The sequence below is a fragment of the Trachurus trachurus genome (assembly GCF_905171665.1).
Source record: "Trachurus trachurus genome assembly, chromosome: 17".
Classification (NCBI taxonomy): domain Eukaryota; kingdom Metazoa; phylum Chordata; class Actinopteri; order Carangiformes; family Carangidae; genus Trachurus; species Trachurus trachurus.
The window spans coordinates 5,824,836-5,838,716 of NC_139900.1; the positions used below are offsets into that span (position 1 = coordinate 5,824,836).

The following is a 13,881-nucleotide window of genomic DNA, read 5'->3' on the forward strand; positions in this document are numbered from 1 at the left end:
ACTAACGCAATTGAAATACAGACTTTGTACTACAGCCCATACAAAAGGATAATGGACAGCAGATCTGAACAATGGATAAACTAACATCATTTCTTTTTTGTATTATCAATTTAAGAACTTTAATCCTTAAACGTGCAACTCTGTCTCAACCCTGTGACAAACATGACTGACTGAATGAGTCACCTTTAGACAGTGAGTCAGCACATTGTTGTGTCATTTCTGTGTTTAAAAAAATCCTGCTTAGCCTGTCAAACCACCCCTCTTCCTGGAACAAACCAAGACTTGTGAACGCCTCCTTTTTCATGCTGATCAGAAACACAACGATCCTTGCTTCATTCAGATATTGACAGAACTTTAATATTACTGGTACTTACTAAGTGTAAGAACTAATAGAGTCCAAGAAGAAGAGAAGGAACATTTGTTGTTTTAAGGGCAACTGATAAACTTCAGGGAGGTGAAATGGCGCAGCAAGGAAATCAGCTGGACCAAGAAACAATTTGTTGTTCCATCTGTCTGGATCTACTGAAGGATCCAGTGACTATTCCCTGTGGACACAGCTACTGCTTCAACTGTATTGAAACGCACTGGGATGAAGAGAATGAAAAAGAACTCTACAGCTGCCCTCAGTGTAGGAAGGACATCAAACCAAGACCTGACCTGGTGAAAAACACCATGTTAGCAGCTTTAGTGGAGGAGCTGAAGAAGACTGGACTCCAAGCTGCTCCTGCTGATCACTGCTATGCTGGACCTGAAGATGTGGCCTGTGATTTCTGCGCTGGGCGAAAACTCAAAGCTGTCAAGTCCTGTCTGCAATGTCTGGTCTCTTATTGTGAGAAACACCTGCAGCCTCATTATGATGTAGCTCCATTAAAGAAACACAAGTTGGTGGAGCCCTCCAAGAAGCTCCAGGAGAACATCTGCTCTCGTCATGATGAGGTGATGAAGATGTTCTGCCGCACTGATCAGCAGTGTATCTGTTATCTCTGCTCTATGGATGAACATAAAGGCCACGACACAGTCTCAGCTGCAGCAGAAAGGACTGAGAGGCAGAGAGAGCTGGAGCTGAGTCGACAGAAAATCCAGCTGAGAATCCAGGACACAGAGAAAGATGTGAAGGTGCTTCAACAGGAGGTGGAGGCCATCAATGGCTCTGCTGATAAAGCAGTGGAGGACAGTGAGAAGATCTTCACTCAGCTGATCAGTCTCATGGAGAAAAGAAGCTCTGAGCTGAAGCAGCAGATCAGATCCCAGCAGGAAACTGAAGTTAGACGAGTCAAAGAGCTTCAGAAGAGGCTGGAGCAGGAGATCACTGAGCTGAAGAGGAAAGACGTTGAGCTGAAGCTGCTGCCACACACAGAGGATCACACCCGGTTTCTACTCGACTACCTCTCACTGTCAGCACTCAGTCCATCTACACACTCATCCAGCATCAATATCCGTCCTCTCAGACACTTTGAGGATGTCACAGCAGCTGTGTCAGAGCTCAGAGATCAACTACAGGACCTTCTGAGAGACACATGGACAAACATCTCACTGACAGTGACTGAAGTGGATGTTTTACTGCCACAACCAGAGCCCAGGACCAGAGCTGACTTCTTAAGATATTCACAGGAAATCACACTGGATCCAAACACAGCAAACAGACGTCTGTTATTATCTGAGGGAAACAGAAAAGTAACATATATGAGTACAGATCAGTATTATTCTAGTCACCCAGACAGATTCACTTCATATCCTCAGGTCCTGAGTAAAGAGAGTCTGACTGGACGTTGTTACTGGGAGGTGCAAAAAGGTATGGGAGGGGTTTCAGTGGTAGTTGCATATAATGACTGTGTCAATGAAAAATTTGGAGCTAATGACAAGTCTTGGGTGCTTGAAGTTTTCAAAAACAATTGTATATTCAGAAATGGTAAAATCATAACTCCAGTCTCAGGTCCTCAGTCCTCCAGAGTAGGAGTGTACCTGGATCACAGTGCAGGTATTCTGTCCTTCTACAGCGTCTCTGAAACCATGACTCTCCTCCACAGAGTCCAGACCACATTCACTCAGCCTCTACATGCTGGATTTTATGTGTTTAATCCCGCTGGAAACAATGTTGAGCTGTGTGAACTTGAGTAGATGGGCTATTCTTAACATTTTTATGTCTCACGAAGAAGAAATTTTTACAAGACATTTTACAGAGTTGCTTCAACTTCAAAACATTTTTTTTTTCAATGCATTAAATCAATGACAAGTAACATTTTGAACACATAAACACATAAATGAATGATCAGAATCATTCAAAACAATTGATTAAAAGTTCTGTTTCAAATATTATTTCTACTTTTACACTGAAGACGTAAAAGTAAAATAAACATTTATTTAGGCTTTGGCAACAGTGAGGCTTTGAATTATTGCATTTTAATTGCTTTATATCTGAAATTAACTTAACGTACTGATGGTCTATTAACACTATAATAGACAATCACCTTAAATCTAAAATATTAAACTTTCTGTAATATAAGGTTTATTCAAATTTGAGCTTAGTACTCATGTAAATATGTTTGCCAATTTTGTTTTTATAACTTTATTGTTAAATCCTAATGATCATTAGCTTCATGTCAAATCTAGTTTCCATTTAACTGTAATCTTATGTATTTTTCTTGTTTAACAGATAGATATAAAGAATCTCCACTAGATGGCATTCTTTATATGCTCCTCTATGCTCTCAGACAGTTCAGTAAACTGCATTGCCAACTGTATTTGGACGGCCCTGTCGTAATTGCTTTGTGCACTTTTAATTTAAGGCCTATTCACAGTATGGGCCTATGAGTTCTAATGAAATCAAATGAAATCTTGATGTTTTAGCACACTGACACTCAGAGAGTGGTGTGCTTCTAGCTTCATAGCTTCAGTTTGGAATCACATAAGGATGTAAAGTCATTTGTGGGATATGTTAATATCAGTAATCACACAAAGGTGTAATATTTTAGGTGTGGACTTACTTTTGAACATTGAGTGTGTTTGACATTTTTCACCAACAAATGTAAATTAAGTTATTCAACACTATGGACAAAAGTAGATTTTTGTGTGTGACCTTTGAAATTACTTTTTGAAATTGTGAGCTGTCAAAGATGGGCAAGATGAACTTCAACCCATGTTTTTTCCCTTATTGATCAACGTTACTTCTGTTGTCCAATGTACTGAATTAAGGAATGTTTGCATTTTGATTTACACATAGTCTCATAATGATTGTTGATATTATTCTTAGTTTGAGTTGTACTGATTATGGTGGTGTGAATGCTGTATTAAAGACAGTTTAATGCAGAGTGGAATCAAATTATTCTCATCAAAGTTTGACATTGAAATTAGAAAAAAAATAAGGGGAACATACATTTAAATTGAGCTTTACATGTAACCAGCTTCATATGGATGATATGGTGAATGTATGTACTGTGGGAGTCAAAGTCATATTCTGAATTCAGCTCGTTTATTGAAAATACTAACCCTCACCCTAATCCTTAAAGAATTTTTGGGAAACTGTCAAAACAATATTTAAACGTGTATGTAGCAGTGATTACTGTATCAATGTTTCATCCATTGTATTTGATCCATGAAAAGCAATAAAAACTTAATGAAATTGTATTTTCGGGAGAGATGAATGTGAAACAAATAGGGCTGTCCCAAACGATTATCTTTCTCCTGATTAATCTATCGACTATTTTTTCGATTAGTCTAACGATTAATTTTTTGACTAATCTAAGGATTATTTTTTGGTTGACACTTAGTCATTTACAAAAAAACATTTCTGAACACTTTTCTTATTTAAATTCTTCAGATAGAGAGGTGAATGAACGGAACGATATTGCAGCTTCAGGTGCTCATTCATCGCTGTGGTGCTGCTTTGGTACAGCATGTGTTTTTCTGCTGCACTTGTTACAGTCTATGGTTCACAACCCGACGGTGTGTTGTACCTGTCGATGTATTTACATCATCGACGTAATCGGAAACAACTCGACGGTATGTTGCACGTGTCGACGTATTTACGTCATCAACGTAATCGATTAGGTCGATTAATCGGGACAGCCCTAGAAACAAATCTAATATTGTCCTTTATAGACCATCTAGATCTCCAAAATAATCTATCACCTAATTGTTGAGATGATCAGTCTTTTCAAATGAAATGAGCAGGACTGTATAGTACAGGTTAAACATACAGTATAGAACTACTCCTTCTCCTGGAACAAAGTCAACCATGATCACCTCCCTCTTCTTCCTGCTCTCAAACACAATGAGCTCCAGTCTGTTCCTGTGTTTCCTTGTGCCCTCCCCTTCAGATCTACAGTTTGAAGATGGGTGGAACCAACATGTGGTGAAGAGGAGGAGCTGACAGGCCCCGTTCACTGCAGAGACACATGTTGTTTAGATCAGAGCTCACACACAGAGGATCACACCCAGTTTCTACACAACTACCCCTCAGTCAGTACGTTTACATGCAGAGCTTAATCATTAGAGCTATGCTCAAAATTCGATTTTGGCGTCAAGTCGGACTTCTGTCCTTGTCTCAATTTACATGCAACTGAGAAAATCGAATAACTGACGGGGTCCGCCCCCTCATGCGGCGTCACCCGTTGTTTCAGTGGGTTAATACGCCGCCTGTCCTGTTGACTTTTCTGTCACCTCGTAAAAAGCTGAATATAAACAACTTAGCAAGCTTAATAATAAATTCTCAACTGCAGTACCCGACCAGACGCGCCCGGATTCGCGCTGAGAATAGGGTACGGGCTTCCTTTTTTCATCTCTCTCTCTCTTTTTTTTTAATAAAACACTGGTCGCGCTGTGTGAAATGCATTGAATCGGCGCTAACGTTGGGTTTCTTTCTTTACTTTGCGGGATTCAGGCGGCTTCTCTGCTCCACTTTGTGCTGTCTCTACTGTTGTGGAGCATGCGCACATGCATTGTCCAGTTATACTCCGACTAAGGTGTATACATGACGGAGAAAATCGAATTCCAATCGCATTATCTGGGTGTCTTAATCGGAGTTCTCAACTCCGATTTCAGTTGGACTAAGGTGTTTACATGCACTTCAGTTGTCCAGTTATAGTCGGATTAAGGCAATAATTCGTTTTTTTCAAGTGTCATGTAAACGTACTGACTGTCAGCACTCAGTCAATCTACACACTCATCCAGCATCAATATCCGTCCTCTCAGAGACTTTGAGGATGTGACAGCAGCTGTGTCAGAGCTCAGAGATCAACTACAGGACCTTCTGAGAGACACATGGACAAACATCTCACTGACAGAGACTCAAGTGGATGTTTTACTGTCACCACCAGAGCCCGTATAACGTAGCAAGCCTACAAGCCAACAGTTAGCTACATTAGCTAAACACACTCGCACACACACACCGAGCTCGGTCTCACCCCAAACATTTAATATCCCGCCCGCTCGATAACGACCAATCAAATTTGTTTTCCTTACTCCGGGAAACTCGTGCGGCACCTCTTGGAAGGAGGCGCGACAAACAGGACAAACAGCCATTTCTGAACACCTTTAAAAATTCAATACGCACAGGAACCTTTTCTAAATTAAAACGAGTAAACACTTATAAAGCAAAATTAAACAACAAAATAGGATGCTCACTTTTGTCTTACAGAAAATGCTACATCACAGTTTCCTCTACCCAAACCATGAAGTATATTTTACCTTTTTAGTACTCGTTCCCAACTAATTATTTTCTCCCAACCTTTTGCTTTCAATTTAATTTGGTAACCTAAAAATATGATGTGCACACTGCAGTGCACACCAAAAATCAGTCTACCAAACTAGCAAAATAAACAGCATAAAACACTGCATGACTATATCGGTGCTCATGAATGTATGAACCCATAACTTAGTGGTCACTTAAGTCAACCAACAAACAACAAAACACAGCAGTAGCCTACCTTGTATCGAGGTCACATGGTCCTCCAGAGAAGTTACTAGTCCAAAGGTGTCGGTCCGCGTGCAGGATAGACTTCATGCATTCATGCATAGAAAATTCAGTTTTTGAATTCTGATATTTGCCAAACTTCATCAACCACAACTCCAAAATATTGTCAATTTTTTTCAGGAAAATTGAAAATGTATTTAGCAAGAATTGGATAGTATAAGTTAAAGTACAGTTTCCATGCACTGTAGGCTTAATTTTTTTTGATAAATCAAAAATCCAAGAACAAAGTTTTGTGTATGACAGTCTGAAGATGCTCTCTAGCAAGTTTGGTCACAATTGAGCAAAAATTGTGGGAGGAGATAGATTTGATAAGTTTTATTTATTTTTAAAATTTTTAAATTCAAACACTTATTGGAGTTGAGTAAATCTGGCATGGGGTCAGACGTTTCTGTAAAGTTTGGTGCGTTTTCACCCATGGGAAGGATGATTTCCACGGATGAAGAAGAAGAAGAAGAATTCCTAGGGATACAATAGTGTCCTGGTAGCTTAGCTGCCCGGACCCTAACAAGTAAACAAAAAAACAAAACAAGGACAGTTATGTCAAAGAAAAGTGTAAAAAATGTTCAGAGTAAAACAAAACATATATATTATATTGCCCAAAAAAATTACTGATAAATATTTTGACTGGGCTACATGTTGTTATGGTGTTGAAATGGGTTATTTACTTGCCCCCTTGCACAGGATAGCTATGTCCTAACTGTTGTCTGTTCATTTGACAGATTGAAGTAGAAATTCCCCCTGCCTTAAGGTAAGGTTAGGCCAATTCCAGAGGTAGTAAAAGGCACCGATTTGACTTGAGTCTGATAGGCAGTTTTTTTTGTGTTCTTTCAAGCGCCCAATCGAAAAAGTACAGACCCGATCTGTCTCTTTTTGGTTTGCACCAAATATTGCCGTGTCAGGATACAGAAGTCAGCCTATGACAGTGACTCGGCACAAGGTTGTGTTAGGAATGGGGAAAAAACTTTCCCTGAACCAGTCAAACCACTCCTATTCCTGGAACGAAGTAAGGCTGGTAAGCACCTCCTTTCTGTAGCTGAGAGGCTATAGCAAGGGAGCGTGTTACAACTTTAATCACTTTAAGGGAAGCTAACGCTCATTTCAGGGAGGTGAAATGGCACAGAGAGACATTCTGCTTGACAAGCAGTCAATTTGTTGCTCCATCTGTCTGGAGCTACTGAGGGATCCAGTGGCTATTCCCTGTGGACACAGCTACTGCTTCAACTGTATTAAAACCCACCGGGATGGAGAGGATAGGAAGAAAATTTACAGCTGCCCTCAGTGTAGGCAGAACTTCACACCAAGACCTGACCTGGTGAAAAGCACCATGTTTGCAGCTGTAGTGGAGGAGCTGAAGAAGACTGGACTCCAAGCTGCTCCTGCTGATCACTGCTATGCTGGACCTGAAGATGTGGCCTGTGATGTCTGCACTGGGAGGAAACTCAAAGCTGTCAAGTCCTGTCTGACGTGTCCGGCCTCTTACTGTGAGAAACACCTGCAGTCTCATTTTGATGTCGCTCACTTGAAGAAGCACAAGCTGGTGGAGCCCTCCAAGAAGCTCCAGGAGAACATCTGCTCTCGTCATGATGAGGTAATGAAGATGTTCTGCCGCACTGATCAGCAGTGTATCTGTAACCTCTGCCTTCTGGATGAACATAGAGGCCACGACACAGTCTCAGCTGCAGCAGAAAGGACTGAGAGGCAGAGAGAGCTGGAGCTGAGTCGACAAAAGATCCAGCAGAGAATCCAGGACAGAGAGAAAGATGTGAAAGTGCTTCAACAGCAGATGGAAGTAATTATTGTCTCTGCTGATAAAGCAGTGGAGGACAGTGAGAAGATCTTCACTCAGCTGATCCGTCTCATGGAGAAAAGAAGCTCTGAGCTGAAGCAGCAGATCAGATCCCAGCAGGAAACTCAAGTGAGTGGAGTCAAAGAGCTTCAGAAGAAGCTGGAGCAGGAGATCACTGAGCTGAAGAGGAAAGACGCTGAGCTGAAGCTGCTGTCACACACAGAGGATCACACCCAGTTTCTACACAACTACCCCTCACTGTCAGCACTCAGTCCATCTACACACTCATCCAGCATCAATATCCGTCCTCTCAGACACTTTGAGGATGTGACAGCAGCTGTGCCAGAGCTCAGAGATATACTGCAGGATCTTCTGAGAAATACATGGACAAACATCTCACTGACTGAGACTCAATTGGATGTTTTACTGTCACCACCAGAGCCCAGGACCAGAGCTGACTTCTTAAGATATTCACAGGAAATCACACTGGATCCAAATACAACATACACAGAACTATTATTGTCTGAGGGAAACAGAAAAGTAACATTTATGAGTAAAGGTCAGTCTTATTCTCGTCACCCAAACAGATTCACGACATGGGCTCAGGTCCTGAGTAGAGAGACTCTGACTGGACGTTGTTACTGGGAGGTGGAGTGGAGAGGAAGAGGAGTTCTTGTCGCGGTTGCACTCAAAAATATCAGCAGAGCAGGGTATGAAAGTTCATTTGGACGTAATGATAAATCTTGGTCGTTAGATTGTCATAACAACAGATTCACATTTTGGTTCAACAACATCCAGACTCCAGTCTCAGGTCCTCAGTCCTCCAGAGTAGGAGTGTACCTGGATCACAGAGCAGGTATTCTGTCCTTCTACAGCGTCTCTGAAACCATGACTCTCCTCCACAGAGTCCAGACCACATTCACTCAGCCTCTATATGCTGGGGTTTACGTTGGTTCTGGAACCACAGCAGAGTTGTGTAAACTCAAATAGACAAAGATCATTGAAGGTGCAGTTGGTTAAAGGGACAACAAGGAGTTTTGGAAAAGCAAAGCGTTTTCACACTACATTTATGAGCCTCCGCGCGCACCGTGAAATTCTTTGACCGGCGCAAGACAGACTCATGTTTTCATTCATCAAGAATTAAAGTCAGAGGTTCGAAGACGATCACATACCGTCGTAGTTCTGACCATAAACGGCGATTCGGCTGCGTTATTCTCATGACTCGCCACGAAACCGAAAGGAAGGAAACGCTGGTCGGCTCGACCAGCATTTCCACCACCACTAATAATAACAAAATAACGATAGAGACAAAACGATATATTTATCGAAAATGGGCCCATTACCAAGTGTGGGTAACGTAGATTCATCCACATTAACGTGAAACTTTTTTATAACCAAATAGAAACTCCTCGTTGTCCCTTTAAAATCTGTATTTTAGTTCATCACTTTCTTTAGTCTCCATGTTTGTTGCTAAAAGCTCATTGCTATTGTGTCTCTGCACTGCACAGAGATCACCTGTCAATCAAACATTGTGGGCGGGACTTTGACCTCTTGTCATTTCCTGTTGTGTTGATGTTTGAGTTTGCTGAGGTGGAGCTGGAGCCGTGGAGGAGATCACTGCTCATGTTTATGTTTCTTTACCTAAACTCACATTTCTCCATGAAAATAGAAACTTCTCTGATATCTAGCCTAAATGTTTGTTGGATATTTGTGTTGATGTATTTGTGTTTGTTGTTTAATCTTCCTTCATCACTGACGTTTGTTCTCACGGCGGAAACTAAGAAATCTTAAATTTACATTATAGCTGCTGCGCAGCAATTGATAGCTTTCATGTGACGTCACGGCCCGTATGGAACGCCCCCCTGGCGGTCAAAACAATCCACTTCCCCGCTGTCCGCGGATTAGGACAAGGCAGAAAAACACACACTGCTCCCTGCTGCTTCAAAAATACCGGTGTTATGGCCCAACTGGTGTCTGATTTAACTGGTTACCGAACCGAACAACAGCTGTGCTGCACTTCCGTCCGCAGATTTGTCACAAATTCACAAATAAAGCCGCAGTTCACATGTTACTGCAGCCAATATGCGTCTGTGAGTGAACCTGTTCCGCCAATCTACAGTCAGTCAGCGCCACACTACTCTCACTCTGCACAACACTGCACAGTATGACAAAGCCTGTCATGTTAAAGTTACGAACTAATGGAAAACACTCTGAAAATACGCTAAACAACACCGGTCATCGTCCTCGCCGCGCCGCGGTCGGTCCCGACCCTCGTTACCGTGTCGCTGCCGCCGCGGGCGGTACTGTTGCCGGTGTCCGGTGGCGGGCGGTCCCGCCGGGTTACCATCGCCGCCGCCGCCGCCGGTCCCGCTGCTGTCGGACCGCCGTCATCGTTGCCGTCGGTAGCTGTGCGTAGCAAAGCTCCGGGGGGAGGAGGGGGCAGCTGGTCACCGTGCAGCCCAGCTAAGGGCTCTGGTTTGTGGGTGAGAGGAGCAGGGAGCCTGGGCTCAGTGGGCTGGAGCTCAGACTGTGGAGCTCAGCGGAGCTGCGGTACCAGGACGGTGTTCCCGTACAGGAAAGTTACAGGTACATTTCTACCACTTCAATGAGTTCAGAAACATTATTTTAAGATAAAAAAAAAACTACAAAATGGGGCTTTTAATCAGAAACCAGTTGAGCCATAACACCGGAGGTATTGGTTGCAAGCGGTGGAGGATGATGACTCTCCACCAGGTAATAAACATCGCCCAACTGGAGCTTCGGCAGGGAACTGGTCATTTTAAACAGCTCGTATACAGCAGCTGGTGTTGAATATGGGTCACAAGTGCCCAAAACTTCAAAGTTGTTTTTATATCTTTCTTTCTCGGCCGCTGACAGATGATTTAAGTCATTACTCGGTTGTTTGTCCATAGAAAGTCCATTGCGGGGCCACTTTGGAATGTTGCTTTTTGACCGCCAGGCCCCTGGGACGTGACGTCAGTGAAAGCTATCAATAGGTCGGGTCCGGGCTACTTTTGGGCATATTTAGGCAATTCTGAGCAACAAACAGGAGCAGTTGACCTTATAATGTCCAATTTGCATAATTTGAGGATTGAACCCACAACCTCTAGAAGCAAGGACTGTTGTCTATCGCACTGAGCTAATTGACAAGTGGCAGTGCAACAGTGGCTTCACAAATTGAGTAAGCCATTCACTGTCGCGCAGGCAGATTTGAAACCACAGTAAAAAGAAAAATCAGTTTTTGAGGTAAAATAATGATATGTATTTGTAAAACATCTACTGTAACTCTAAGATGTTAGGAGCCTTCGCACATGGTCCAGTCCAAGCTATTTGGATTTTTAAACTAAGAGGCTTGCTGTGATGCCACCATTAGGACAATTGTCTTGTATTTCGTGTTGAGGACAACTGACATTTTGATCTGTCATCGTCATCATCACCCTTGCTGGGTCTCGAACTCACAACCTCTGACACCAAGAACCAGCTCTTAACTCACTGAGCTAATTGTCTGGTAGTGAGACCTGCTGTGTAGCTTCATTTATCCACTCAGGGAGTCAGTGCCCGGGCAGCTGTTGTGATGAAATGGTCAAAAGTCAGAAATTCAGTCATCTAAACAAAAATCTGATAATACATAAATTGCATCTTGAAAGCATGGAAATGTTGGTGATTTGTTTTTAATGATACGTGTTTTGCTTCATAAGAGAAAATCTGATGTTTAAAAATTCCACACTCACATTGATTGCAGTTGTTCCCATGAGAGCAGAATTCAAAATGTTCTCAAAAATTCAGTTTTTGAATTAAAATTCTGATATTTGCTAAACTTCATCAACCATGAGTCCAGAATATTCTCATTTTTTTCAGGAAGTTTGAAAATGTTTTTAGCAAGAATTTGATGGTATATGTTTACAGTAGTGTTTACAGTCAAACGTTTTCATGCACTGTAGGCTCAATTTTTGCTTAATCAAAAATCCGAGAAACAAGTTTTGTGGAGGACGGTCTGGAGATGTGCTGTCCAATTTGCATCAGTTGAGGATTGAACTCACAACCTCGGGAACCAAAGACTGTTGTCTATCGCACTGAGCTAATTGACAAGTGGCAGTGCAACAGTGGCTTCACAAATTGAGTAAGCCATTCACTGTCGTGCAGACAGATTTGAAACCACAGTAAAAAGAAAAATCAGTTTTTGAGGTAAAATTCTGATATGTATTTGTCAAACATCTACTATGAGTCTAAGATGTTAGGAGCCTTCGCACATGGTCCAGTCCAAGCTATTTGGATTTTTAAATTTAGAGGCTTGCTGTGATGCCACCATTAGGACAATTGTCTTGTGTTTCATGTTGAGGACATCTGACATTTTGATCTGTCATCATCATCATCACCCTTGCTGGGTCTCGAACTCACAACCTCTGACACCAAGAACCAGCTCCTAACTCACTGAGCTAATTGGCTGGTAGTGAGACCTGCTGTGTTGCTTAATTTATCCACTCAGGGAGTCAATGCCCGGGCAGCTGTTGTCAAGGCAGATTTCGAAAATGGTCAAAATGTCAGAAATTCTGTTATCTAAACAAAATTGTGCAAAATTTAGTGAGCTTTCGCCCATGGCCCGGTCCAAGCTATTTGTTTTGTTCATTTAGAGGCTTGCTGTGTTGTCACCATGAGGATTCTGGCATGTTGATGTGTCATTATCATCATCACCCTTGCTGGGTCTTGAACCCACAGTCCCTCGCACCACAAACCAGCGCTTAACTCCCTGAGCTAATTATCTGGAAATTAGACATGGTGTGTGTCTTCTCAAATAGACTCAGGTGAGTCAGTGCCCGGGCAGCTGTTGTAAAGGCTGATTTCAAAAATGGTCAAAATGTCAGTTATTCTGTTATCTAAACAAAAATCTGTTAATACATAAATTGCATCTTGACAGCATGGAAATGTTGGTGATTTGTTTTTAATGATAAGTGTTTTGCTTCATAAGAGAAAATATGATGTTTATAAATTCCACTCTCACATTGACTGCAGTTGTTCCCATGAGAGCAGAATTCAAAATGTTCTCAAAAATTCAGTTTTTGAATTAAAATTCTGATATTTGCGAAACTTCATCAACCATGACTCCAGAATATTCTCTTTTTTTTTCAGGAAGATTGAAAATGTATTTATCAAGAATTTGATGGTATATGTTTACAGTACTGTTTACAGTCAAACGTTTTCATGCACTGTAGGCTCAATTTTTGCTTAATCAAAAATCCGAGAAACAAGTTTTGTGGAGGACGGTCTGGAGATGCTCTGTAGCAAGTTTGGTGACAGTTGAGCAAAAATTGTGGGAGGAGATACATTTTAAAAGTTTTACAGTTATTGAAAAAAACAGAGTGATGGACTTCATAATTTGTAATAAGTTTAAGTGGACAAAAGTTTCAGCAGTATTGAGGCTACATTGTGGTGAAGTTTCAACACTGTAGCATCTACCGTTGGTTTGGTAGGAATTTTTAAAGTTTTTAAATTTAAACGCTTATTGTGCCCCCCCTAGGAGGGGGGGGCACATGTCCTTGGAGTTGAGTGAATCTCGCATGGGTTTGGACGTTTCTGTGAAGTTTGGTGAGTTTTCGCCCATGGGAAGTATGACTTCCTTGGAAGAAGAAAGAAAGAAAGAAAGAAAGAAAGAAAGAAAGAAAGAAAGAAAGAAAGAAAGAAAGAAAGAAGAAGAATTCCTAGGAATACAATAGTGTCCCGGCAGCTTAGCTGCCCGGACCCTAATTATGTTAGGGTAGGAGATAAGAGGTTTATATGCTTATTTTGACATGAAATATATTACTTGTCTTTTGCTTTGTTTGATGTTGTTTTGGGGGTGTTTGTGCATATTTGTTTGTGTTAAGGTTGTTCTCTTAGTTATACTTTTATGACACTTATGTCTTAATGCTGCAAAACTTAAATTACTGATGTGATGGGAATTGAACATTGAAGTGTGATCCCCGGTTTTGCAAAATGCACAAGTAGATCATTGAGTGAACTTATTTTGGTAAACTTAGATACTGGTTTGTTTAATAGGTTGCAAATATTACTATTCTATACCTACTTTATGAAACTTCCAGACCTGTCAGGTGGTCCAAACTTGTTCACTGCCTCCATGAATAAAACA

The 13,881-nt window shown here is 41.5% G+C and overlaps 1 protein-coding gene across 1 annotated transcript; it reads left to right on the forward strand.

The window, feature by feature from the left end:
* Positions 1–459: 459 nt before the first annotated feature.
* Positions 460–8,747, forward strand: LOC311000085 (uncharacterized protein; the record flags this gene model as incomplete). The annotated part of the gene is made up of 2 exons (XM_083990719.1): positions 460–2,094; positions 7,074–8,747. The coding sequence occupies 2 exons, from the start codon at positions 460–462 to the stop codon at positions 8,745–8,747; spliced, it is 3,309 nt and encodes a 1,102-aa protein (XP_083846845.1).
* Between the last annotated feature and the right edge of the window lie 5,134 nt (positions 8,748–13,881).